Here is a 27,272-nt window from a genome sequence, read left to right as displayed (position 1 = left end):
ACCTTGTGAACCAGTTGTATGATCATCTTGTGAACCAGTTGCATGTGCCTGTTGACCTTGAAATGACCTTGAGTGTGGTTTTCTATTTCAGACCCATCGCCCCATGGTGCATCAGATCACTGGTCATCCAACAACGGTCTCCCGACATCAACATACCCCTCGTCCATGTTGCCAGGCAACACACAGTACTCACAGGCACCATCATACTCAGCCATCCACCATCCTCATGACATGGTGAGTACACAAATCCCAAGTCCCACAAAACAGTGTGTACACAAATCCCAAGTCCCACGAAACAGTGTGTACACAAATCCCAAGTCCCACGAAACAGTGTGTACACAAATCCCAAGTCCCACGAAACAGTGTGTACACAAATCCCAAGTCCCACGAAACAGTGTGTACACAAAGCCCAAGTCCCACGAAACAGTGTGTACACAAAGCCCAAGTCCCACGAAACAGTGTGTACACAAATCCCAAGTCCCACGAAAGTGTGTACATAAATCCAAAGTCCCACGAAACAGTGTGTACACAAAGCCCAAGTCCCACGAAACAGTGTGTACACAAAGCCCAAGTCCCACGAAACAGTGTGTACACAAATCCCAAGTCCCACGAAACAGTGTGTACACAAATAGGTCCCAAGTCCCTTGAAATAGTGTGTACACATACTAATGACAAATCTCAGGACTCGGCTCAGTGAGTAACAGACAGGTCATGAATCTTGTGTTTTCGCACCTATCTTTGACTCAACGCAAATTTTTTTTAAGTTTGTAGGTATAACTGTATAGATAAATGGTTCCACCTAGTTTTCTAGTTTTTTCCTATTGTTTTTATAAGTATTTCCTTGTTGTAACAAAGGTTTTTATTTTTTTTTTAATTTCCTCTGCCGGCAAGGGGGGGGGGGGGGGGGGGCGCGAAGGTGTTATACATGAATCAAGGCATCCCTCTTAAACTACTGAGTAGATTTTAATGATGAAACATACTGGCAATTATTCTAATACATTAAAAATGTTTGTCTTGTGTAAGATAAAATCTTATTTCCAGATCAATTCAACTGATTATTTTTCACATATTTTTTCTACCCCGACAAGAGTTCTAGATTTCAATTTTCAAGCACCACATATTTCAGCAATGAAGATATGTAATATTATCAGTTTAAAATATTGATCATTGTTATAAAATGGAAAAAAAATTAATGTTTGGTTATTATATGAAATTTCCCCAAAAAAAAACTCCAGACAAATTGTTCTAACTTGAAATTTAAACAATACATAATTCTAGCATTTAAGACCGAAAGTGAAGCCACAGCACCCAATAATTTTTACATAATGGATATATCTGGTCTTCTGCTTTTTCTGTTGGCCCCCTTCCTCAATCCTGTTCACCTCCCGGTCCCCTGACAGACATGACTTTGAAGGGTGAACTGTAGGGTGGTGACCCCTGGGCCTGGCTCAGATTAGGGTCTGTGTGTGGTTGTCATGGTAGATGCATGCCTATAAATCCAGGAGAGTTCTGTTACCATGGTTACAAAGTATAAGGGGCTATTGTTATGATTTCAGGCCTCTATCTCCAGTTAGGGGCTGTTGTCGTGGTTACAAGGGTAATTCGTAATACCAGGTGGACTGGAGATGCATGCAACAAAGGGATAAGTAGGCCATTTTAGTAAAAATAACATTAGTTCTAAAGTGATGGAATCCTCTGCCAGTTAGTAAAACCATGATCTTCTAGTCAGTTGTGAAATTAATACATACTTGTATTTAAATTGCTTTAAATTGCCTAGCATATTTATTAACTACCAAATAGTTGGACAAACATTTTCAGGGGGAAAAAACCAAAAACAATTGTAGGATAGAAAAAGAAATTGAATTCACTTTGCGTAGTTGTTGAATAAATATACTTTTTTAAGAAAAAGATAAGAAAAAGGATTGAATCCCCTCCATTCTGTCTTTGTTAGATGAGGAAAAGACAACATTTCGATTTTGAAACGATGTTAACTTGTCTCTGTCTACTTCTTTTAGTTCTATTTAGAAATAGCCTTAAAACTCTTTTTCTCTTTTGGAAAGCTCCTGAAAATTTATACCGCTGTGCAGATATTATGTTTGTGAAATTCTGTGATAAAACAAGCTCCCCTCTTTCTCTCCTCCTCCCCTCTCCCTTCAATCTCCGGGCCAATAGAGATACGGACTAAATCTGTACATGTTTTGCAGTAGACTGGTGATGGATGTAGATAGCAAGGTGTTGGCTAGACACTGATCACAACAGATAGATTGGGAGGGTGGGAGAGAGAGGCAAATAAAACTACCAGGGGGACATCTGATCGAGAGATGGAACAAGATGTGCTGAGGAGATAGTAGGACCAGGGGAGTTCTCATTGGTACACATCAATGTCTGCTGTACAGGGTGATGAGATAGACAGATTAGGGATGAGTAGATGAGACAAAAAGAGTGAAGAGATGGAATTAAAGAAGAAAGGGGTGGAAACATAAGCAGTAGACAGGGAAAGAGAGACAAATGGAGGGAAATAGAGAAGTGAAGAAAGTGAATCGTCAAAATGGAGGGAAAATGCAAGAAGATGTTAAGAGAGGGAGAGAGACACATACAAAGAGAGAGAGAGAGGTTAAGAGAGGGACTGAGAGGGAGAGAGACACATACAGACAAAGAGAGAGAGAGAAGGTTGGACAGAGAGAGACAAAGAGTGGGACAGACAGACAGAGAGAGAGAGAGAGAGAGAGAGAGAGAGAGAGGGAGGGAGAAGGTTAGACAGAGGGAATCAAAGAATGGACCACAGGGAGAAGAAAAGAGTGAAACAGACAGGGAGGGAAGTAATAGAGGAAACAAAGAGTGAAAGAGAGAGAGAATGACAGAGACCAGGAGGGAAGTAACACACCAGAGCTCTAGCTGATCGTTACCAGCTGTACATTCCTGGATGGGTGGTGGAAAACCCATAAAAAAAAGAAGTATAAAATTTGAGAAGCAGGAAATAAAGGTCACCATGGTTACTTCACCTGCCAGCACTGATGAAGAATGATGTCATGGTTGCTATGGAAACCAGAATTTGAACATGGATGCTATGATTGAATTGCAAACAGGAAATAGTGTGTGTATGTATGTTGGCAGAAAGCCAGTAGAAGTCTTATTAATGAGAGCAAGATGTTTTACAGGCAAAGTGTTTGATGTCAGCATGGTCAACTTTACACACATGGTCTCATTAACACATATAGTCTGCGTAATAGGTTCTACTGGTAAACTCTACAATTACCTGTCAATTCAGAATAATGGTCCCAGGTTCTACTGGTAAACTACAATTACCTGTCAATTCAGATTAATGGTCCCAGGTTCTACTGGTAAACTCTACAATTACCTGTCAATTCAAATTAATGGTCCCAGGTTTTAATGGTAAACTCTACAATTACCTGTCAATTCAGATTAATGGTCCCAGGTTTTACTGGTAAACTCTACAATTACCTGTCAATTCAGATTAATGGTCCCAGGTTCTACTGGTAAACTGCAATTACCTGTCAATTCAGATTAATGGCCCCAGGTTTTTCTGGTAAACTCTACAATTACCTGTCAATTCAGATTAATTGTCCCAGGTTTACTGGTAAACTCTACAATTACCTGTCAATTCAGATTAATGGTCCCAGGTTTTACTGGTAAACTCTACAATTACCTGTCAATTCAGATTAATGGTCCCAGGTTTTACTGGTAAACTCTACAATTTCCTGTCAATTCAGATTAATGGTCCCAGGTTTTACTGGTAAACTCTACAATTACCTGTCAATTCAGATTAATGGTCCCAGGTTTACTGGTAAACTCTACAATTACCTGTCAATTCAGACTAATGGTCCCAGGTTTTACTGGTAAACTCTACAATTACCTGTCAATTCAGATTAATGGCCCCAGGTTTTGATAGTGGAGTTTTCTCATTCTTCATACAGGAGATAGGTCTATGTATAATTGTCAGTGATTGTGAAAGTCGTACAGAAGTTTGAATATTTCCGGGAGATCTACACACATCCTGTGAATTACATGGAACATAAGTTTGAATATTTCCGGGAGATCTACACACATCCTGTGAATGACATTGAACATAAGTTTGAATATTTCCGGGAGATCTACACACATCCTGTGAATTACATGGAACATAAGTTTGAATATTTCCGGGAGATCTACACACATCCTGTGAATTACATTGAACATATGTTTGAATATTTCCGGGAGATCTACACACATCCTGTTAATGACATTGAACATAAGTTTGAATATTTCAGGGAGATCTACACACATCCTGTGAATGACATTGAACATAAGTTTGAATATTTCAGGGAGATCTACACACATCCTGTGAATGACATTGAACATAAGTTTGAATATTTCAGGGAGATCTACACACATCCTGTGAATTACATTGAACATGCGATACTATTTTCTTGTCATATTGGATCAATTATTTTGAAACCTTCACCAGATCTGTTCCCCGAGGTAAACTCATTACACCTGCCCTCTACACCAAATCTGATCCAAGAAAAATGTGAATGGATATTATCTCTGTTTGTAATGTATGTTAGATTTATCAGTGGTGTTGTCATTAGATTTATCAGTGGTGTTGTGCAGACATTGGTACATCTCTCTGCTGTCGTCATTAGATTTATCAGTGGTGTTGTGCAGACATTGGTACATCTCTCTGCTGTCGTCATTAGATTTATCAGTGGTGTTGTCATTAGATTTATCAGTGGTGTTGTCATTAGATTTATCAGTGGTGTTGTGGAGACATTGGTACATCTCTCTGCTGTCGTCATTAGATTTATCAGTGGTGTTGTGCAGACATTGGTACATCTCTCTGCTGTCGTCATTAGATTTATCAGTGGTGTTGTGCAGACATTGGTACATCTCTCTGCTGTCATTAGATTTATCAGTGGTGTTGTGCAGACATTGGTACATCTCTCTGCTGTCGTCATTAGATTTATCAGTGGTGTTGTGCAGACATTGGTACATCTCTCTGCTGTCGTCATTAGATTTATCAGTGGTGTTGTGCAGACATTGGTACATCTCTCTGCTGTCGTCCGGATACTTGCCAGTGAAAGTATTACAGATCAACTGTTATTTGTTTTACTTGAAACTTTCCCACCATTTTAGCTTTCTCTCGTTTTGTCCTTTTGCAAATAAATTGAAAAAAGAAAAATCTGATGCAAGTTTGACTTAAAGCTGAAATCTACAGTTCAGTGTTTATTAGGTCGTGAATGAGGACAAATTTAACACTACTCAAAAACAATTTTTTACTTAGTGCAAAAATAACCTTGTATAATTAATATTACACTGTTCATCCCTATTTTTTTTTTTTTTTTTCATTTTCAAGGATCTAACATTTTATAGATGAAAAATGAGATTTTTCTGAAGTTGTAAACCAATATTTTCCTATTGTGCTTCAAAAACTTTTACTTATATTAAGAATTGGTGCTTGCACAAAATATTTCCAGATGTGTTAGAAGCAGTGTTAACTGAACATTTCTGTATCAAATTATTAAAGCAAGAGAGACATGGATCCTATTATGGGTTACAGAAACATTAGCCACACATAGACTTGTAATTGAGCTTATTAAATTAAATGAGAAACTTGTTTGCAAGGATCTACCATATGAGGGAACACATACACATGTTTTTGTAATGGATGTGAAATTTCATACATTTCATGTCAGAATCTTTTAAAAAAAATTGTTTAAATGCAACGAATATGAAACTTGTGAAAAACATGTAGACTATGTGATAAGTATATATGTTTTACATCTCAAGAGAGTTGTGTATAACAATAAGCCTATGTACATATCTATATCTATAGTTGTGTAAAAACGTCAACAACTGCACCAAAGTAAGCAACTCGCTTCTTTCAGAATAGAAGACTTTGTACTGGCCCCTGTGCTCCCCCTTTACTTTGAATAGAAGACGTTGTACTGGCCCCTGTGCTCCCCTTTACTTTGAATAGAAGACTTTGTACTGGCCCCTGTGCTCCCCTTTACTTTGAATAGAAGATGTTGTACTGGCCCCTGTGCTCCCCCTTTACTTTGAATTAAAGACTTTGTACTGGCCCCTGTGCTCCCCTTTACTTTGAATAGAAGACTTTGTAATGGCCCCTGTGCTCCCCCTTTACTTTTAATTAAAGACTTTGTACTAATCCCTTGGCATCCATTTTTCCCTGTTATTAATTGAAGAGAAGTTATTTACATAAAAAAGAAAAGTCTTTGACCTAGATAAGCTTCAGCTAACATCGTTTCACAAAAAAGTTATTTATTTTCTTTTTCAGGGCTACCCCACCATATCAATGGCCCAAGAAAACATGTTACAGTCGGGTCTACCCCCAATGTCAACGTTCCGCGGGGGCACGACTTTACCCCCAAGCTCTTCTTCCTTCTCCTCCTCATCCCCCTCCGTCAATGGCGACATGATGGGTGGTCGGGCTACACAAGGCCCGTCACAGACCGGTGACGCCCTCGGAAAAGCATTAGCGTCGGTAAGTATTGGTTATTGTGTAAAACTGTTGGTCTTTTTACCTGTTGTTGATGGCTAATTCTGTGTGTAACATAATTCTGATGGTCTATTTCTGGTAGAAACAAAGATGTTAGTCCTAGTTTTACAAAAATTAATCAATATCTGACATGTTTGGTAATGATTGGTTTTGACGACTTTTGATTGACAGCATGGTTAAATTTAGAAGCTTTCAATAATATATCAATAATGTTTTTAAAGTTGATGACTTAGTTCTGCTGAGGTTGATGGTGATCAGAAATTAATTCACAACAAATGATGTTCTTCATCTCTGATATAAAAATGAAATTCTGCAGCATTTTGAAGTGGTTTGGTATAGCGGAGGTAATGACAGGAAATGGATGGTATAATAAATGTGTTTGATATTTCTATAAAAAGACAATTTAGCTTTATTTGTAATATGAATTCAAATGAAAATTTACATAATTCAAAGAATGTTATGTTAATAAAAAAATTATGAATATTTATGAGGACAAATTTGAACTAATTTTAGTTATTGAAGTTCAAACAAAGGATCTGTCTGAATTGATAGGTTTTTTTTTTTTTTTGTATTCTACACATACCATTTAGTATTCAGTGATGCTTATTCAAGTCTTTCACTTATCTAGTACATTGACTGCTCGACTGGCTGCTAGCCACTTAGTAAAGACCTGCTCAACTATAGCCACTTAGTAAAGACCTGCTCAGCTAAATACCTACACTGGCTTATCTCCCCGTAGTTTGTGACTATCAAAATAAAAAAATGATCTAAACTTTTATTTTAAGTTGGGATATTCTAGAGATAGGGCCCAGTGAAGTTTGGATATTCTAGAGGTTATAAAATTTCAGTTTAGAAAAAGTCCTATTCAGTTGATTGACTGTATAATGTATGTTTACGTCATGTTTTGTGTATTTACAGATATATTCACCAACAGATCATACAAGCAGTAATTATGGCTCTAATTCCTCAACACCAGTATCTTCCCCGCCCCCAATGTCAGGTAATTTTCCTCAAAACCAGTATCTTCCCCGTCCTCAATGTCAAGAAAGTTTCCTCCATGTGTTAAACGACACAATTGTTTTTACAGAACTGTCGAGTAATTCAAGTCGAATTAGTGTAGTGAAAATAATGGATCCTGTAGATTCTGCTTTGAATTAGTTTTAATTACAGGCGATCAAAGGATTTTTCAACACTTTTTCTGCCCAAGCTTTGATTAAGGAATTATCAAGTTTACATCGAATATTTAGCATTTGTTTAATGAGCAGCTACGCATTATATTTACATAGAATTATTCTGCAGTATTGATTGTACAGTTTCCATGGTAACAGGTGCAGCAAGCCAGTGGCAACGCCCGTCAGCACAAAGTTCTACCTCACCACACTTTGAGAGCGGTGGCAGCGGTGGTGGTACCAGTGGTGGCAGTGGTGGCACAGGTGGCGGTGGCCCCCTCCACAATCTGGTGAGTGTGGTGAGTAACCCTGCCCTGTTAACACCTTTTGTTCAGTCTCTCACACTTTAACCACACTGTCAGAACTATGTCACCATGTTAACCTTAGTTATCTTGTTATTGTAGTGTCTTTAAACTCTCCCCTGGGGTCTCGTGGTTAGTCCCTTGTGTTTCTCTCCAGCATCTCCAACCCAAAGCATAGCTCCAAGTTGGTGACCACTCCAAACATCCTGAAATCTTAGCATAGCTCACAGGAGGTCATAAGCGACTTATCTCCCAGGCATTCTAAGAGTCAGACCGTTTCACTTCTCTTTGTGGCTTTCAGTCCTTGTTTATAGAGTTGGAGTCCATTTTGTGTATCTCCTCAGTGGTCCTGTGCCTTCATCTCTGGACTTGTTTGTATTCAATACCAAAATCCTTCAATTCTACCCTAAACCATTCTCTTCTCCTCCTTTACAGCCCCTCAATTCTACTCTAAATCAAATTCTCTCCTTCTCCTTTACAGCCCCTCAATTCTACCCTAAATCACATTCTCTCCTTCTCCTTCACAGCCCTTCAGTTCTACCCTAAATCACATTCTCTCCTTCTCCTTTACAGCCCTTCAGTTCTACCCTAAATCACATTCTCTCCTTCTCCTTTACAGCCCCTCAGTTCTACCCTAAATCACATTCCCCTTATCCTTTACAGCCCCTCAATTCTACCCTAAATCACATTATCCCATTATCCTTTACAGCCCCTCAATTCTACCCTAAATCACATTCTCCCCTTATCCTTTACAGCCCTTCAGTTCTACCCTAAATCACATTCTCTCCTTCTCCTTTACAGCCCCTCAATTCTACCCTAAATCACATTCTCTCCTTCTCCTTCACAGCCCTTCAGTTCTACCCTAAATCACATTCTCTCCTTCTCCTTTACAGCCCTTCAGTTCTACCCTAAATCACATTCTCTCCTTCTCCTTTACAGCCCCTCAGTTCTACCCTAAATCACATTCCCCTTATCCTTTACAGCCCCTCAATTCTACCCTAAATCACATTATCCCATTATCCTTTACAGCCCCTCAATTCTACCCTAAATCACATTCTCCCCTTATCCTTTACAGCCCTTCAGTTCTACCCTAAATCACATTCTCTCCTTCTCCTTTACAGCCCCTCAATTCTACCCTAAATCACATTCTCCCCTTATCCTTTACAGCCCCTCAATTCTTCCCTACATCACATTCTCCCCTTATCCTTTACAGCCCCTCAATTCTTCCCTACATCACATTCTCCCCTTATCCTTTACAGCCCCTCAATTCTTCCCTACATCACATTCTCCCCTTATCCTTTACAGCCCCTCAATTCTTCCCTACATCACATTCTCCCCTTATCCTTTACAGCCCCTCAATTCTTCCCTACATCACATTCTCCCCTTATCCTTTAAGACGCAAAAAATATAAAAGAAAGTTTGAAATCCATACGAAGACTAGTTGTTAAAATATAAGTAATAAAACAGTACACATTCTTCCAGGATGATACGTAGTTGTGATGTTTTAGCCAGTGGTGGCTACTTAATAGGTTTGTCATCTGTAGGGAGGGGGCAACAGCTGGAGTCGTTGTTACTTGTTATGTAACATGGGGAGGTACAGTGTGGGCAGGTGTGCTACAGTACTCTGGGAGATGCCATTACGTCTGGTTATGTCATACTGTCCCATCAAAATACTGGCCTGCCGAGCTAGAGCAGGTCCTGACAAAGCCATCACAGACAGGAGATGATGCCTTTACCAGCCCAACTCTGTGGTTTGATGGAAATATCAGAACTTTAAATGGGATAAGAAATAGAATATAGATTCAACATTGATACTGTTTTTCTCCCATAACTTGAGAACTGTTTTACAGGCTTTCCTTGCTGTGTTTATGTTGAAATGATACAACAACATGCTTTCTATTGCCAATTTGCATCCACCTCCATGTTCAAGCCTTTTGTCGTTTCCGGCAAAAAAAAAGAATGGGATTATGACAAGTTTAGATAAACAAGTTCCAATCTGTCCTTAAATACACTTAAGAGCCTGGATAGTTTCACATTGTATTAGTGTCTGTTAGGAAAACTAGTCTTTACCCTGTAATAAGAGGGACACTTGTCCGCAAGAAAGAGTTTATCCGATATTGTAGAAAAGATTTTGCCAGCAATGTACATGGATGATAAATCTGTGATCTGTATTTGCTGTAAATGTTGAAATCTCTGTATTTACTGACCTGACTTTCCGTTATTCGCAGAGTCGTATGGAGGAGCGGATTGAAGACGCTATACATGTGTTACGTCACCATGCTGAGATGCCTGGCATGCCGGGGCACCAGGGGTTACCGTCCACCATGATGGGGTCGGGCTCACATTCCAACGGCATGATGGGAAGCATGGGTGGCCTCTCGGGCCTGAGTGGCATGACAAGCCACCTAGAGTCACTGGTACGATGCAAAATAAATATTCATAAATATATGCACTGTTTGTGGCATCTTACTATTAGTATATTGTTTAAAATTTGATAAATTAGAACTTAACTTTAACTTCTGTTGAAATTTCTTTTTTATTGGAAATAAAACTTTGACCTGGTGAATTGACAATGTTGTATAAAGAAACTTGATGGCAATATCAATTTAATTAGAAATATTTTTCAAGTATGCCTGTGTAGACGTGTGTAAGGAGGAAAAGAATGTAACCGTTTAACTGTAATGGCAGTTAATTTTCATTGATAATCTCAAAATTATGGAATATGTTTTTATTTTTATATATATTTCCTTCCAAAAGTTTATCCATTTTGCACCAGATATATTTAGAAAATATATTTTTTATGTGATCTAAGGGAAACAACTCTGACTATTTTTTCAGACAAATAGCCATCACTCCATGAGTGATAGTAGACCAAGCACATCTGATCCAGCCAAACCAATTGATGGTATGTATTTTCTTATCCCACTTTCTCATAATGTAATATCATATCATATTCGGGGGTTTAATTTTAGTGGTTTTCAAAAAAAAAAAAGACATTTCATGGATGCTTGAAGATAAATCCCCCACAAAAATTAATGGTTATACAGTTTCATAAAGGCTTGTGGCTTGCCATGTTTTTTTTTTTTTTTTAACTTTCTGCTATATGTAATTTAATTTTAGCAAACGAAAAGATACGTGACAAGAAAATACCAAAGAATTACTGATCCCCAGTAGCAATAGGTTGTCCAGGAGTGATACAAAATTTTAGTGATGTTATATTTTCAGACAACATTTTAACTGAAGCCTTCCTAACATACTTTTGATTAACAATGGAAGCATGTTCCAGTTAAAAGTGTACACTGTTTCTCACCGACAGCTAATAATCATGTTTCTGTACTTGCAGTGCTGCGTGGTGAGAGTTCTGCTGACCCAGATCACGAGAATCTCAAGTCCGAGTCTTTGGACAAGGCAGAGGGAGAATCTATGAAAAGCGAGTGCAGCTCAGGGGGAGACAAATCTCAACTTTCTCCCGGTGGCAGTTCGACCACCGGTCCTCCTGCGAAACGGTCACGGTTAGTTTTTTATCATGGTTCAGTGTTTTTAACCAGGAAGTCATTGGGTCCAAAGCCATTGTCTACCCAGCTGTTAACTGGAGAAGAAATACTGAATTCTCTGTGCAGATGAAAAATACTGTAAATATATTTACTAAATTGTTTCGGATGTGATACCACTAAAACTACACTGTTGACATTTCAAAGACAAAAAAATTTGAGGGGGAAAATATCAATATATATCGAAAAAATGAGAAAAAGAAAAGACTTTCTGCCTTTTTGGCAACTTCAGGTGGAGTATTCATTAGTTTTCACTGGTCATGTGACGTCATCAATTATCTTAATAACATCATCAGGAAACAATATTACTGACATGATAAAATAAGGTGTAACATTCAACACGACATAATGATTTGAAATCCCTCTTGTAATTATATCATTTGTGTTTAATTTGTAAAGGGAAGGAAAAGATCATTGGTTCATCTGTTTGCTGACTTTAAGAAATATGTACTTATCACTTTTCATTCTGTGATATGCACATCTGTATATAAGCATATTCATAACATTTCTTTCAAGAATAAATAAGATTTTGTAGAGTATCTTTTGGGCGAAAAATTTTCCAAGGGCCAAACATTCTTAATATGAACATTTCTAAACGGATTTGTTGCGTAGCCAAAGCAGTGATCTGCTACATCTAGGAGGGTGTGGATTTGTTCAAATTTGGATTTTAAGTAACATTTACTGTTTATTTTCAGGAGTAGCACAGAACCACCTGAGGAGGACGAATCTCCAGAGGCGAAGGCAGAACGGGAGCGTGTACGTCGCCAGGCCAACAACGCACGGGAAAGGTGTGTAGAAGCTGAAGTATATCCAGAGTCTGGGTGTATCGCTATATATATTGGTCTGTGACACGTCACAGGGGTAGGGGGGGTCGGGAGTGTTCATTGAACCATAGCAGGAGTATGTGATCAGCCATCCATGTCCTGCTGTAGGATCAGTGACCAATAGCCTAATCCTCAAAGGTTATTCATCCATGACATGTTATAAGATTACCAGCCATTGCTGATACACATGGTCGACCATCTATAAATAGCCCTGGTATCAGATCGGTCACCCTTAACCTGTATGTCTAATCGACCGTATCAATGATATGACTGCTGGTATTACATTTTGCGAATGACATAATAATTTTACTTGAAATTTTTATTTTTATTTTTTCAAATTTAGAAGTGTACATATTATGATTTAATAGAAGTTTTAATGATTACTTACAATAAAACACCATGACGACCAGTTTGGGCCAAATTGTTTGAGAGAAAATAACAGTGTGACATGTATGACTTGCCTGCATACATACATTGACAGCCATGTAGGTAGATGAACTTTGACCTCAGGATACAAATGACTTAAATGGCTCCTTTGATAAGCAACCTGGTTTATTAAGGATTTTAAAGAAAAACTGTTTTTAAGTGAATGCATGTACACTTCAAACCAACTTCTGAATATTGATTTCACTTGAAATCTTCAATATTATTCCCACAAATTTTAGAAATTATTATTTTCAGAAATATGCACTTTGATGAGTTTGAATTTTAAGTTCTTTGGTGTAAATTTCTGGCAAAATGTTGGGGATATGGGGATGGGTGGGGGATGAAGCAAAAAAGAAAAAGAAAAATCCTGCATATATTGTCATAAACCTACCGTGTCGCTTTTAAAAAGAGATCAGTTAAGCTTGAAGCTTGAAATGTACGTATTTTGTATTTGCCCAAGCTAGAGATAAGTGTTGAGATACTGACGGTTTGGTGTTGTACTGGTGGTGGTGGTAATACCAGAGATTACTGTGTTAACTGTTTCTGTTTGGTTTTTAAAGTACCGATGAGGATTCTCTCAGTAAAGCGAAACGACGCCAAGCTAACAATGACCGAGAGAGGTTAGTATCAATTACACACCGCCATCTTGTTTGTCCTTCTCCTTCTCTCCTTCTCATGGTTGTTACATAGGTCAAGGTCAGATGGTAAGGTCAAAAGCACACGTTGCAAGGTCAGATTTACAAGACAAACATAGTTCTCAGGAACATTCAAAAAGTAAAAATTATTAATCTGAGGTCAAAGGTCACTCAATTCAGAGAATGATTCAGATTCATTTTTATCTTTTACTTATCGTGTGATTAAGATTTGTGGTCAAAGGTCAGAGAAAGCATAAGGTTGAAAGCCTATCATTAATTAGAGAAATTGACCCTAATACCCATTTATCAGTCAATTCTCAAGGTCATATAACAAACTGATAATTCAAGGTCATTTTTGGAAAACTAGAAATATACTGTAAACCAAAATATATATGTCAAATGAGAAAATTGAAGAAAAAAAAAGGAAAAAATCCAGTTAATTTGTTTTGAGAATGGCCATTGGATTTGAAATGTGCACAAAAGTGAAAAAAAAGTTTATAGTAGTTAACGGAATTAAGATATGCTCAAATTTGAAAGTAATGCAGCTAGATGTAAAACAACCATGGTACGGAGACTTCATCCTACTGTTCTCTCTCTTCGACCATGGGTGAGATCTTTGTCTATCCCTGTGGGGAGAAGACACCTGTCCTCCCTTCTTTTCTCTCTCTCTCTCTGGAGTAGACGCAGATTTCTGCGGCCTCTGTTGATTGAATGTTGTTATTGGATGTTGGAGAGTCTTTTGTGGTTTACTGGCAGTGAACACGTCAGATCCCGACCCAAGGTACATAGTTCCGTTCATCATCATTCTGGTAATGACACAGATAGGTCCAAAGTAGGTCAGAAAGTGAGAAAATAGTCCAATTTATTGTTTGTCGATATAGTGTTAGCTTTGTCCAGGTCTAGTTAAGGTCAGGCTAGAAATGTTTAGTTCAGCTGAAGTTAGGCTGTATTGAGACTAGGTCATACTAAGTTTAGTGTTTGTTTGCCTGACAATACTCGAGTTTAGTGTAAATTTAGTGTGTTTTGTTAAAAGGATTTTCCTTAGCTCTCCTGCCCCTCGTTATGTTAGGGACTTACTGTCATGTGGTTCTCCAGTTAGTCCATCTTTAATTGATTATCCTCTGTATCATGTGTTATAATCAAACTAAACTCAGAATGGTCGATATAAGTATTAACAAAATGCCTGTTTGACTAACAATGGACTTGATTGACCTGACCGAGACTACACACACAAGAACATGACTTTGTGCTGAAATCATGTCAAATATGCTGACAGTGTAACCCAGGCATGACTTGTATTTCTGTCAGATGGTGATATAGATAGACAGTCTAGAGTGAATCTGCCAACCTGTTCACCCCTCCAGTAGCCACAATAGACTCTCTATTCCATTGAACCAGACCAGTCTACTGTGGTCTGCAGGGGTGAGACAAAGGTTTTTAATGTTTTCAACCCCCACTAACATAATACTTTGTGATGTTTAGAACAAGAAGCTGGTAATTACATGCAGTTTCAACAAATTTTTGAAATATTGTTTTTGAACGTGTTCAATGTTAATAGCAAGTTTAGTGGTTCTAAGTTAAAATGTAAGAATTTTTATCTTTTGTTGTGAAATAGCTATGTTGGATCCTGCCATAAACACTCAAATTGTGCAACGTTAACATTTAATGGAAAGTAAAATGATTTTGACCAGAGCAATTAACAGAATTTTGTGGTTGCCCTGAAACATGCACAAATAACTTGTGTTTTTATGGTTGGTTATTGTCAGTATTACTTATTTCCAAGTTATTTTTATAGAAATATTTGCAAACTTGTAAGAAGTTTTATAATGAACATTTTTGACATTAATATACCTGTGTTGTCAAGTATAATATACTTCATTGATATAATTTTTTGAATATCCAAAAAAAAAATTGTGATTTAGATTTTCTGAGAAGAAGAAGAAGAAAAAAAACCACAGTTGTGTGAGAAAGTGTCACTTTGAGATTAATGAAGTTGGTTTCTTACAAAATACTGAAGACTTAAGTGCTTAACTGATTTTAATGTCAAGATTTTGAAATGTTCTGTTGATGACAATCAAGTGATGTTTAACTAATCAGTCACATTGAAATGTTTCCATGGTAATTATTGTGAAAGCTGTGAAATTCAAATTTCATATATATTGTGCTACATGAAAATTAATCCAAGTGAAACATCTTACTGGATTTGTTCTCCCTTTGAAATATAGTTATCGGATCTTAACAGTTAATTGATAACACCTTGATAAAAAATATGTTGAAGATACTCTAACGCATGCAATTTTCTGTGGTGACAGATTGATGAAGTATGGCCAACAATGCTAGTATAAATTTACACATCAAACATTCTAAAGTTAAAAAAAAAAAGCAAATATTTTGTTCAGGTAACTTTGTACCAGTATTGGTACAAAACTTTTACATGTGTGTTTTGTAAATGTGTTATAATGGAAGTATTATGCTGAAATCTGGATATCCTGGTACCTGAAGATATTTCAGTTGAGTGGGTTGAATTATGTGTATTAATATTACAAACAGCATGTTCTTTACATTGAGTTGTTGCCCTTGTTTTGGGCTCTTTTTCTGTTATCTCTAGAAGATGTAAGGGGTTGTATTTGTGAGTTGCAAATTGGTTTATATTCCATATATAAGTTATGAGTTATCTTTAAATTATTAATACAGTATAATTTCAGTATGGTTTCAGTATGGTAATGGTATGACTGCAGTATGATTTCAGTATTAAAGTACAGTTATGTTAGAAGTATAACAGAAGGGTTATAGTACTACAAGTGTAATTGTAGAGCTTGGTTCTAACATGTAGTAAGGTGGCATGATATTGTCTTTTGTTTTTACAGAAGTAACAGTTTATTCAAGAAAATTCATTTTGTAATGGAATCCAGGCTTCATGTTTGTGGAAAGAAAAACAATAGCACAGCCCACCGACCATCAAATTATTTGCAAAATCTGGTCTGACTGGTTTGGTTCCTTTTGATGTCACTGAAAATTTAATACTCTGTCAGGAAGAGTTGTTCCCCTTAGTTCTGTGGTTATATATTTTGGGTTTTGTTCATTCAATTGTTAAATAACCCCTCTGAATTATCTACATTATTTAAATTGTTTTGAATTAGCCAGAGGTCGGTCAGTTGCTGGAAATAGGTTCTCTTCTATCTGGAAATAGTGTAATCCCTGCATATGACCAGAGTTATCTCCCTTTATTTCAAAATAGGTTCTCTTCAATCTGGAAATAGAGTAATCTCTGCATGTGACCAGAGTTATCTCCCTTTATTTCAGGGTTCGTGTGCGAGATATCAATGAGGCCTTCAAAGAGTTAGGGACAATGGTATCCCTGCACACATCTAGCAGTCAGCCCCTCACCAAACTTATGATCCTCCAGCACGCCGTCAACGTCATCACTACATTGGAGGCTCAGGTTAGAGGTGGGTATCTTCGTGAACCTATCTGCTTGTGTACAAGATATCTCCTAAATCCCTTTAACTCCTCAACTGATTTAGATCAGAAGAATGATAGATTAGGGATAGACGTGATTGATCTAAACATGGCATAACTCCCAACAGCTAGTGTCAAACATTAAGGAAGTCTACTATCTGTATAAATTTGAGGTCTATATCTTGTGGAAACAGCTCCTGTTTATTTATTTCTGAATTGGATGTCTATTTGAAATTCTTTGTATATGTTTATATAATTTCCTTTAAAGATGATTAGTCAATCATTACATGTATATTTATCTCAATGCGACATCCTCGTTTTTCCTTCTAGAGCGTAATCTGAACCCCAAGGCAGCGTGCCTTAAGCGTCGTGAGGAGGAGAAGACGGATGAAATGCCGGGTGGGCGTGGTCTATCATCAGATGACATTGCTGCGCAGCAGGCCGCTCTGGCAGGTAAGGTACGCAACATGTTGCTACCTTTTCTAAGCGAACACCATGACGACGACCTAGATAACAACTACCAGGGAAGCTAAGGCCCTCTCCTACCGATCGCCCCCAGTTTGTGTGAAGGTAAAATGCTCCAACCAACTAGATTTTTCATCCTCCATCTCTTCACTTTCCTTCCAACAGGATGAAACAGTTCTGTGAGGAGCTCTCTCTTTCTGTTTCTGTATGGCCATGTTCTCAATGCTTTCATATCAGTGATTTTTGGGATCGTGGACCTCTGCTTTCATGCTTTCCCTATTTTTGAAAATGATTGTCTGGACTCATCTGAAATAGAATGAAAAATAAAAAGAAAAAAAAATCACACAAAAATCACTGTTTACTTTCTCTCATCTTCTGAACTACTTCCATTGTCTTAACAACCTTGGAATATTACTGTGACTTTTAACCCTACTCATTGATGACCTTTCACCTTTCTGCTAATCATTCTAATAGGGGTCATGTATAACCTGACCTTTTCGCTCTTTCATTATTTATGACCTTTTTCTTGACCCTTGACCTTAGACCCTGGTGATGGCTTTTACTTTCCTGTATAAATAAATTGATGATCAGTGATTTAGTGAGATCAGTTTTGTAATGTAAAATGGAAATATTTCTGTTAAAGTATAAGTTCACCATTATCATGATGGTGAGCCATTCAAATCGCCTTTTGTCTCGTTTGTCATTTCTCGAATGTCTATACTTAAATAAGTTCTGTATTCACTCTATCTGGTGAAGAGCAGGATAAATAAGTTCTGTATTCACTCTATCTGGTGTAGAGCAGGATAAATAATTTCTGTATTCACTCTATCTGGTGAAGAGCAGGATAAATAATTTCTGTATTCACTCTATCTGGTGAAGAGCAGGATAAATAAGTTCTGTATTCACTCTATCTGGTGAAGAGCAGGATAAATAATTTCTGTATTCACTCTATCTGGTGAAGAGCAGGATAAATAATGATCAGTTTTTATACTTAGTCTCTAATCATGTGAGTTTAGATGTGAAAATGACCAGAAGAAACAAAATGGCCAACAGGTGGTCTCTGATTTTGAAAGTTAGATATTTCTTCTTCCTATTGGATGGATCTTCCTAATTTTCGTTTGTTGTCCAGTTTTGAGACAGAAATTTCAGTTGCCTGGTGTAGGCACTGATTTTGATGGAGTTTGTCATCAATATTCTCATTATAAAGACAGTAATGGATGGATTTGTCATTTGAAGCATCGCTTTGCCAGAAAAAATTATTTGTCCAATTTAATGTGGTGGTTTTCTGTGTAAGATAATTGAACACCTTCAGTTTGTGGAAAAAGATGATTTACACTGTGAAAAGAAAGAGAAGAAAAAGATGTTAGTGCCAAGATCCTTTAGGGATGTTTTGTTACCACATTATAACCACATTGTATTGTAAACTAAAATGACCCTGTACATATCAGGTAAGGGGCCCCTCCTTTTATCACAGACATAAAACAACATATAACGAGGGTTTATCGGTCAATATTTTTCAGTAAGAATGCATGGCTAATTGAGAAACATTACATGCATTTCCTACTTTTCAATGGCAGAAATATGACATTGCTTAATCAAATGATGAAATTAATGCATGACGAAATAAACTCGTTGTATGGTATGTTTCATTATGTGAAAGCCCCATTGTTTTATCGGAGAAAATAACCATGTCAGTTTGTGTTGTGTTCATATGTAACTATCAGGGTCTCCTTTGATCCAGATAGCCCTTCCATGAGTGTGCCGGGCATGATGAACGTTGGATGTAGCCGGGTCCCTGCGGCCCGGGCAGGCACCATCACGGGGGGTCGGGACAGTGAAGTCCAGCTACATAGCGCCTTCTCCTACCTTGGACAGGAGAACAACCCTGTGACCTCTGACCCCTACAGGTACGGTGATGTTAAGTACTCGGTGCGGGACTGTGATGGCAGCCTAGGAGGAGCATCCTTACCCCAGAAGAAATACCTGGGGGATGGAACTGGAGGTCGTCCCTCCCAGGGGATGAGCGGAGAGGAAAAGACCCGGGGAGGCATGTTTGGAAGCATGCAGTGTTCACGGACTAAATGATGCATATAGCATACAGTGTTCACAGACATTATGACGCAGGGAGCAGGCATTGTTCACAGACATAATGATGCAGGGAGCAGGCATTGTTCACGGTTAAAGTGACATGAAAAACATGTATTGCTGGTAGACTCCTTAACAAGGAGCATGTATTGTGGTTCATGAACTAAACGATGCAGGAAGCGTGTCGTTCACAGACTTTGTGATGTTGCATGCTAGCCAGATTTACATACATAAAATATGTATATATATATATATAGATATTACACTATGGCGGACGTGAGGGAGGAACCAGGTTGTACATACGTTGAATCCTACTTCTGTACATATTCAGGCCTAGTAGAGAAGTCTGTACCACTGTGTGATCTGATCACTCGGGACCGGGTGTTGTATGAGTCTTATAAAACAAGCAACACATGATGTAGATGATGTATTGCTGAAAGGTTGGAGGGAGTGGTTGTGACGTGGTGTTAGATGTCAGGAGTCATGCATTAGATATCCGAGGTCATTTATAAAATCTCTTGGGTCGTGCGGTGAATCTCGGGGTTGATATATAAGATCTTGGGTCAGGTGTAAGATCTGCTGAGTCATATATCATGTTTGGAAGTATAGTTATAGTGGGCAGTGCTGGACAAGTAATCTGTTTTTAGGCCTAAGAATTATGAGAAAGCCCTTCAGTTGAGCCTAGGTTCAAAGGTCGATTATAGTGGGCGATCATGTTGTAGCAAGATTGTGCATGTATTAGTATGCATATCCTGTTTTGTATTGATTTCCTGTGATTTTTTTTTTTTTTATAAATTCTAGTGTTATCTTCCTGAAATGCAAGGATGTGAATTTCAGACAGTTTATGGAACAATGAGTATGGGGTTTGCATTCAGTCTGTTCCTGGTTCATTCTTAGGTGTGAATTAAAGGGAGACTGATCATTTAGTTTGAGTGTATACCCATGATTTGGAACTGAGAGAGGACTGCTAGATTTGGTTGGTTGTGAACATCTATTTAGTGTGATAGCGACCACTAGGTGCGACCTTTTGTGCCTTGGTCAGTGAACTAAACAGCTTTATTGAGAACAAGAATCCTGTTACATTTTTTAACTGTTAGCAGGAGGTCGCTGTTATTAAAGTGCTGCCGTAAATCATCGACATTTATAAAATCATCATCTCTCTCGCATTACTAGTGTTCTCTACGATGCTACGACAATATCTTTTGGGGAAAATTTGGACGGGACATTGTGAAATTTTTTTTAGAAAATTCTTTCGAAATTTTTTATTAGGTTTTGAGGACATGTTGTAGCTTTATGTCAATCAGAAATATTCCAGAAACTCCATTGTAAAAATTTCCAAGACTTCTCCTTGGATGTATGGAGTGAATACTTTTCATTGTGTATTGAATGTTGAAAATGAAAAGATATTATAATGTATTTTCACACAGTTTTTTTTGGTGCATATTTTTCATGTTACCTGGCTTCGGGTTTGATATGATGCATGACGTTGTGGTGTTATTAAACATGACGTGTTTATTGTTACGTATTTTATATAAACATGAGTTTTTCCCCCTGTGTGAACCTTATTTCCTGATGTAGGAAATTCTCCCTTTCTATAATTTCTAGTTATCGAACACTGAGGCATTAATTTTAAGGAAAACTTTTGAAATATTTTTCTTTATTTCATTCCTTCTGTTCAAATGAACCTTTGTGCAGTTTCACCAGTGAATTTTGGCATCAGCTAGTTCTGGTACACACAGCAGGAAAAACATATTTTCTTTCATGAATCTCTTATATTTTTTCCACAATTTCTTTTTTTTCTTTTTTTTTTTTTTTTTGAGTGTTGAAGCCAAAAAACTAAGATTGATTGTCCAGACAAAACATACCAATGACATGAAGAACTTCATACTTGCCAGGTTGTTCAAAGGGCAATACCTGGTTGTACTTAGTAGGAATGTAAAGTCCTTAGGCTTATCCAGGTTGTTGATGTTTCCGGGCCAGTACCTGGTTGTATTTAGTATGACAGAGTGGTCATAAGGCCTGTACAGGTTGTTGATGTTCCAAGGGCATTACCTGGTTGTGTTTAACATGACTGGGTCCTTAGACCTGTCCTGGTTGTCTCTGGGATAGTCACTATTTGGCATGCTGCTTGTTAGGACATTCACGGTTGTCAGGTTTGTCGCTATGACAGTGCCTAGTTGTCCGGTTTGTCGCTATGACAGTGCTAGTTGTCAGGTTGGTCGCTAGGACAGTGCCTAGTTGTCAGGTTGGTTGCTAGGACAGTGCCTAGTTGTCAGGTTTGTCACTAGGACAGTGCCTAGTTGTCAGGTTGGTTGCTAGGACAGTGCCTAGTTGTCAGGTTTGTCACTAGGACAGTGTCAAGTCGTCAGGTTGGTTGCTAGGACAGTGCCTAGTTGTCAGGTTTGTCACTAGGACAGTGTCCAGTTGTCAGGTTGGTTGCTGGACAGTGCCTAGTTGTCAGGTTGGTTGCTAGGACAGTGCCTAGTTGTCAGGTTTGTCACTAGGACAGTGCCCAGTTGTCAGGTTGGTTGCTGGACAGTGCCTAGTTGTCAGGTTGGTTGCTAGGACAGTGCCTAGTTGTCAGGTTTGTCACTAGGACAGTGCCCAGTTGTCAGGTTGGTTGCTAGGACAGCGCGTGGTTGTCGGATATTTTCATTGGGACAATGCCTGCTTGTTTGGTTAGTTGGTAGGACTGGTTTTTGCCTGGTTAATTTTGCGAGGGAAGAAACCTTGTTGTCAGTTTTCTGGCTTGTTGTTGGCCTCATCTTACATGTACGAATGTATGTGTGCATGTTGTATGAAAAATCATCCTAAATATCACCACAGTCACTTCCAGTTTTACAAAATTTTAATAAATTTTATCATCTATTTTTGAAATGGAATATTTGCTACATTGAGAATATGCGTAGTAGTGATGTGATCAAACGTACTCAGTGACCTCACTTGTCTAATGGTAATGGACTCTACCTTTGAAAAAAGTCTTACAAATGTCTGATCATTTATTGTTCATAAGTGAAAAAGCCTTGTTATAATCGATTTATTGAAATAAGAAAAAAATTACCATTAAGCGTAGGACTTTTTTGTAGAGTTTGGAGCTTACAATGACTAAGGACCAGGTACTGAGTACTGTTGATGGTAGTTTGTAGACCAGTAGGGGGCGCTGTATCTCCTAAATGTTAGAGGGACGTTGGGCGTCAAACATTGGTTCTTGTATAAAAGGGTACAAAAATAAACATATAAATGAAGATTGAGGACTCCTGTTTTTATTTTATCTCTGAGTTGTGTTTTCAATTGTAATTATATAAAGTGTCTCAATAAATCCCGGTCTAAAAGACGGTGACTGTAGTTTATTCTTGTTAACTGTGTCTCAATAAAGCCCTGTCTATAAGAGGGTTAGACAATTGTAATTATATAAAGTGTCTCAATAAAGCCCTGTCTATAAGACGGTGAGACAATTGTAATTATATAAAGTGTCTCAATAAAGCCCTGTCTATAAGACGGTGAGACAATTGTAATTATATAAACAGTGTCTCAATAAAGCCCTGTCTATAAGAGGGTGAGACAATTGTAATTATATAAAGTGTCTCAATAAAGCCCTGTCTATAAGAGGGTTAGACAATTGTAATTATATAAAGTGTCTCAATAAAGCCCTGTCTAATAAAGCCCTGTCTATAAGAGGGTGAATTATATAAACAGTGTCTCAATAAAGCCCTGTCTATAAGAGGGTTAGACAATTGTAATTATATAAACAGTGTCTCAATAAAGCCCTGTCTATAAGAGGGTGAGACAATTGTAATTATATAAAGTGTCTCAATAAAGCCCTGTCTATAAGAGGGTGAGACAATTGTAATTATATAAACAGTGTCTCAATAAAGCCCTGTCTATAAGAGGGTGAGACAATTGTAATTATATAAACAGTGTCTCAATAAAGCCCTGTCTATAAGAGGGTGAGACAATTGTAATTATATAAACAGTGTCTCAATAAAGCCCTGTCTATAAGAGGGTTAGACAATTGTAATTATATAAACAGTGTCTCAATAAAGCCCTGTCTATAAGAGGGTGAGACAATTGTAATTATATAAACAGTGTCTCAATAAAGCCCTGTCTATAAGAGGGTTAGACAATTGTAATTATATAAACAGTGTCTCAATAAAGCCCTGTCTATAAGAGGGTTAGACAATTGTAATTATATAAACAGTGTCTCAATAAAGCCCTGTCTATAAGAGGGTTAGACAATTGTAATTATATAAACAGTGTCTCAATAAAGCCCTGTCTATAAGAGGGTTAGACAATTGTAATTATATAAACAGTGTCTCAATAAAGCCCTGTCTAATTATATAAACAGTGTCTCAATAAAGCCCTGTCTATAAGTTAACAATTGTAATTATATAAACTCAATAAAGCCCTGTCTATAAGAGGGTGAGACAATTGTAATTATATAAACAGTGTCCCTGTCTATAAGAGGGTTAGACAATTGTAATTATATAAACAGTGTCTCAATAAAGCCCTGTCTATAAGAGGGTTAGACAATTGTAATTATATAAACAGTGTCTCAATAAAGCCCTGTCTATAAGAGGGTGAGACAATTGTAATTATATAAACAGTGTCTCAATAAAGCCCTGTCTATAAGAGGGTGAGACAATTGTAATTATATAAACAGTGTCTCAATAAAGCCCTGTCTATAAGAGGGTTAGACAATTGTAATTATATAAACAGTGTCTCAATAAAGCCCTGTCTATAAGAGGGTGAGACAATTGTAATTATATAAACAGTGTCTCAATAAAGCCCTGTCTATAAGAGGGTGAGACAATTGTAATTATATAAACAGTGTCTCAATAAAGCCCTGTCTATAAGAGGGTTAGACAATTGTAATTATATAAACAGTGTCTCAATAAAGCCCTGTCTATAAGAGGGTGAGACAATTGTAATTATATAAACAGTGTCTCAATAAAGCCCTGTCTATAAGAGGGTGAGACAATTGTAATTATATAAACAGTGTCTCAATAAAGCCCTGTCTATAAGAGGGTGAGACAATTGTAATTATATAAACAGTGTCTCAATAAAGCCCTGTCTATAAGAGGGTGAGACAATTGTAATTATATAAACAGTGTCTCAATAAAGCCCTGTCTATAAGAGGGTGAGACAATTGTAATTATATAAACAGTGTCTCAATAAAGCCCTGTCTATAAGAGGGTTAGACAATTGTAATTATATAAACAGTGTCTCAATAAAGCCCTGTCTATAAGAGGGTAAGACAATTGTAATTATATAAAAAGAGGGTGAGACAATTGTAATTATATAAACAGTGTCTCAATAAAGCCCTGTCTATAAGAGGGTGAGACAATTGTAATTATATAAACAGTGTCTCAATAAAGCCCTGTCTATAAGACGGTGAGACAATTGTAATTATATAAACAGTGTCTCAATAAAGCCCTGTCTATAAGAGGGTTAGACAATTGTAATTATATAAACAGTGTCTCAATAAAGCCCTGTCTATAAGACTGGTGAGACAATTGTAATTATATAAAGTGTCTCAGTAAAGCCCTGTCTATAAGAGGGTGAGACAATTGTAATTATATAAACAGTGTCTCAATAAAGCCCTGTCTATAAGAGGGTGAGACAATTGTAATTATATAAACAGTGTCTCAATAAAGCCCTGTCTATAAGAGGGTTAGACAATTGTAATTATATAAACAGTGTCTCAATAAAGCCCTGTCAGTGTCTCAATAAAGCCCTGTCTATAAGAGGGTAAGACAATTGTAATTATATAAACAGTGTCTCAATAAAGCCCTGTCTATAAGAGGGTTAGACAATTGTAATTATATAAACTGTCTATAAGACAGTGAGACAATTGTAATTATATAAACAGTGTCTCAATAAAGCCCTGTCTATCTCTCTTCTACACTTTTTCTTTATTTCATACGTTTTATATTAGGGTGAGACAATTGTAATTATATAAACAGTGTCTCAATAAAGCCCTGTCTATAAGAGGGTTAGACAATTGTAATTATATAAACAGTGTCTCAATAAAGCCCTGTCTATAAGAGGGTTAGACAATTGTAATTATATAATAAACAGTGTCTCAATAAAGCCCTGTCTATAAGAGGGTTAGACAATTGTAATTATATAAACAGTGTCTCAATAAAGCCCTGTCTATAAGAGGGTGAGACAATTGTAATTATATAAACAGTGTCTCAATAAAGCCCTGTCTATAAGAGGGTGAGACAATTGTAATTATATAAACAGTGTCTCAATAAAGCCCTGTCTATAAGAGGGTTAGACAATTGTAATTATATAAACAGTGTCTCAATAAAGCCCTGTCTATAAGAGGGTGAGACAATTGTAATTATATAAACAGTGTCTCAATAAAGCCCTGTCTATAAGAGGGTTAGACAATTGTAATTATATAAACAGTGTCTCAATAAAGCCCTGTCTATAAGAGGGTTAGACAATTGTATATAAACAGTGTTTCAGGCTTTTGGTTAATTAGATGAAAGATGGTTTTAACAAACTGATCCCTGCAACATAATATATATATTATAATCTTGATCAGGTTTCATCCTTGTAACCTTCTTTCCAAAGGTCAAGGTTCAAGGTATTTCTAACATGATTTCACACCAGACCAGGTGAGATAACAAAGGGGGAAAAAACCAACACAGATACAGATGAAAATGAGTAAACAAAGTTGACGCCGGAGGTCAAAGGTCATCAAACTAATTACAGAAGGATCTATAATGAAAACGTTATGACAATCAATTGTAGAGAGGAGGAAATCTAGATGTTAAGACCTCACAACTTTTTTATTTGGTTCGAAACTTGTATTCTTGTGTTTAGGACAATATCTAATGTGACTTTGATGAGGTTGACCTATGACCTTGATATTGTCAAGGTACTTAAACTGACAGTGTGATAATGATATAAAATTTAACTGTGTAAATTGAAGTGACAGTCAAAATATTTATGTCAAAATATGAAGATGAAAAGTTATCATTAATAGGAAGAACATCCTATCTAACATGTTATGCTTTAGTGGATGTTTTGGGCTAAATCGGTTTTTAAATGGAAAGAGATCTGGGCGTGTTTCATAAATCACATCAAATGAAAACGAATTTAAAATATTTTTCTTATCATTATCGATTATCCACGTAAATATTTTAGAAAACTGACATTTCTACTTTAAACAGCTGTATTTCTGTTTTCCATTGTTACGTCATCGTGTGCAATCTGCCAGTGTATGACGTCATATTAATCATCTTAATCTGACGTAACAATAGATTATGTGTAATACGAAAAATGTTATATTGGTATATTTAGATAGGCCGCCAGTCACGTGTTACATCGTGAATATACATATCACCATTCCTACACCAACAAGCTTCTGGTGTAACACACAACAACATACCTGCCATCACTTTACATGTAAAAGATGTCTATAGCAAGAGGTATTTATTGTGAATAGTGTGCAGAATGACGAAAATATGCGACGTACAGAAAAGTATATGACCTTCACACAAAACCTCATATATTGAGCGAGAGGTAAGAACAAACCACGGGATTTATCACACCGTTACCATAGTGACATGATGGAGTAGAATATTTCCTGAAGACCGTTACGTGTACAAACCCTTGAAAACAAAGAAATGACAAATGGAGAGGCATACACCTGAATAAGACCAGATTCAAGTGTATCCTTCTGGGAGGAAGTTTAGACACGGCAGAAGCTCTTCAGGATCAACAATAAAATGATTAAGTACAAACAGATCGATGTAGGCATTATTTCATGAAATAAACGTACATTAGTTCGATGGAATTTACTAAAGATATTTCGTGAAAATATAT

The 27,272-nt window shown here is 37.2% G+C and overlaps 1 protein-coding gene across 10 annotated transcripts in view; it reads left to right on the top strand.

The window, feature by feature from the left end:
- LOC132550876 (transcription factor 4-like) overlaps positions 1-22,680 on the top strand; it is a 68,579-nt gene extending 45,899 nt beyond the window's left edge. For 2 of the 10 annotated variants that reach the window (XM_060214964.1, XM_060214973.1), the window contains exons 10-21: positions 92-234; positions 6,296-6,502; positions 7,436-7,517; positions 7,846-7,985; positions 10,217-10,405; positions 10,827-10,893; positions 11,332-11,500; positions 12,235-12,327; positions 13,350-13,409; positions 16,728-16,873; positions 17,214-17,336; positions 19,090-22,680. In XM_060214964.1, the coding sequence (XP_060070947.1) occupies positions 92-234; positions 6,296-6,502; positions 7,436-7,517; positions 7,846-7,985; positions 10,217-10,405; positions 10,827-10,893; positions 11,332-11,500; positions 12,235-12,327; positions 13,350-13,409; positions 16,728-16,873; positions 17,214-17,336; positions 19,090-19,433 (1,763 nt within the window). In that variant the 3' untranslated portion in view covers positions 19,434-22,680. Of the gene's footprint in view, positions 1-91; positions 235-6,295; positions 6,503-7,435; positions 7,518-7,845; positions 7,986-10,216; positions 10,406-10,826; positions 10,894-11,331; positions 11,501-12,234; positions 12,328-13,349; positions 13,410-16,727; positions 16,874-17,213; positions 17,454-19,089 lie in introns of all 10 variants that reach the window. The other 8 variants (XR_009554233.1, XM_060214965.1, XM_060214969.1 and 5 more) reach the window with 8 other exon arrangements.
- The last annotated feature ends 4,592 nt before the right edge of the window (positions 22,681-27,272 follow it).

The sequence above is a fragment of the Ylistrum balloti genome, unplaced genomic scaffold, assembly GCF_031769215.1.
Source record: "Ylistrum balloti isolate Yb309-2 unplaced genomic scaffold, AGI_CSIRO_Ybal_v1 Utg370154, whole genome shotgun sequence".
Lineage (NCBI taxonomy): Eukaryota > Metazoa > Mollusca > Bivalvia > Pectinida > Pectinidae > Ylistrum > Ylistrum balloti.
This window is presented reverse-complemented; position numbering and strand designations above follow the sequence as displayed.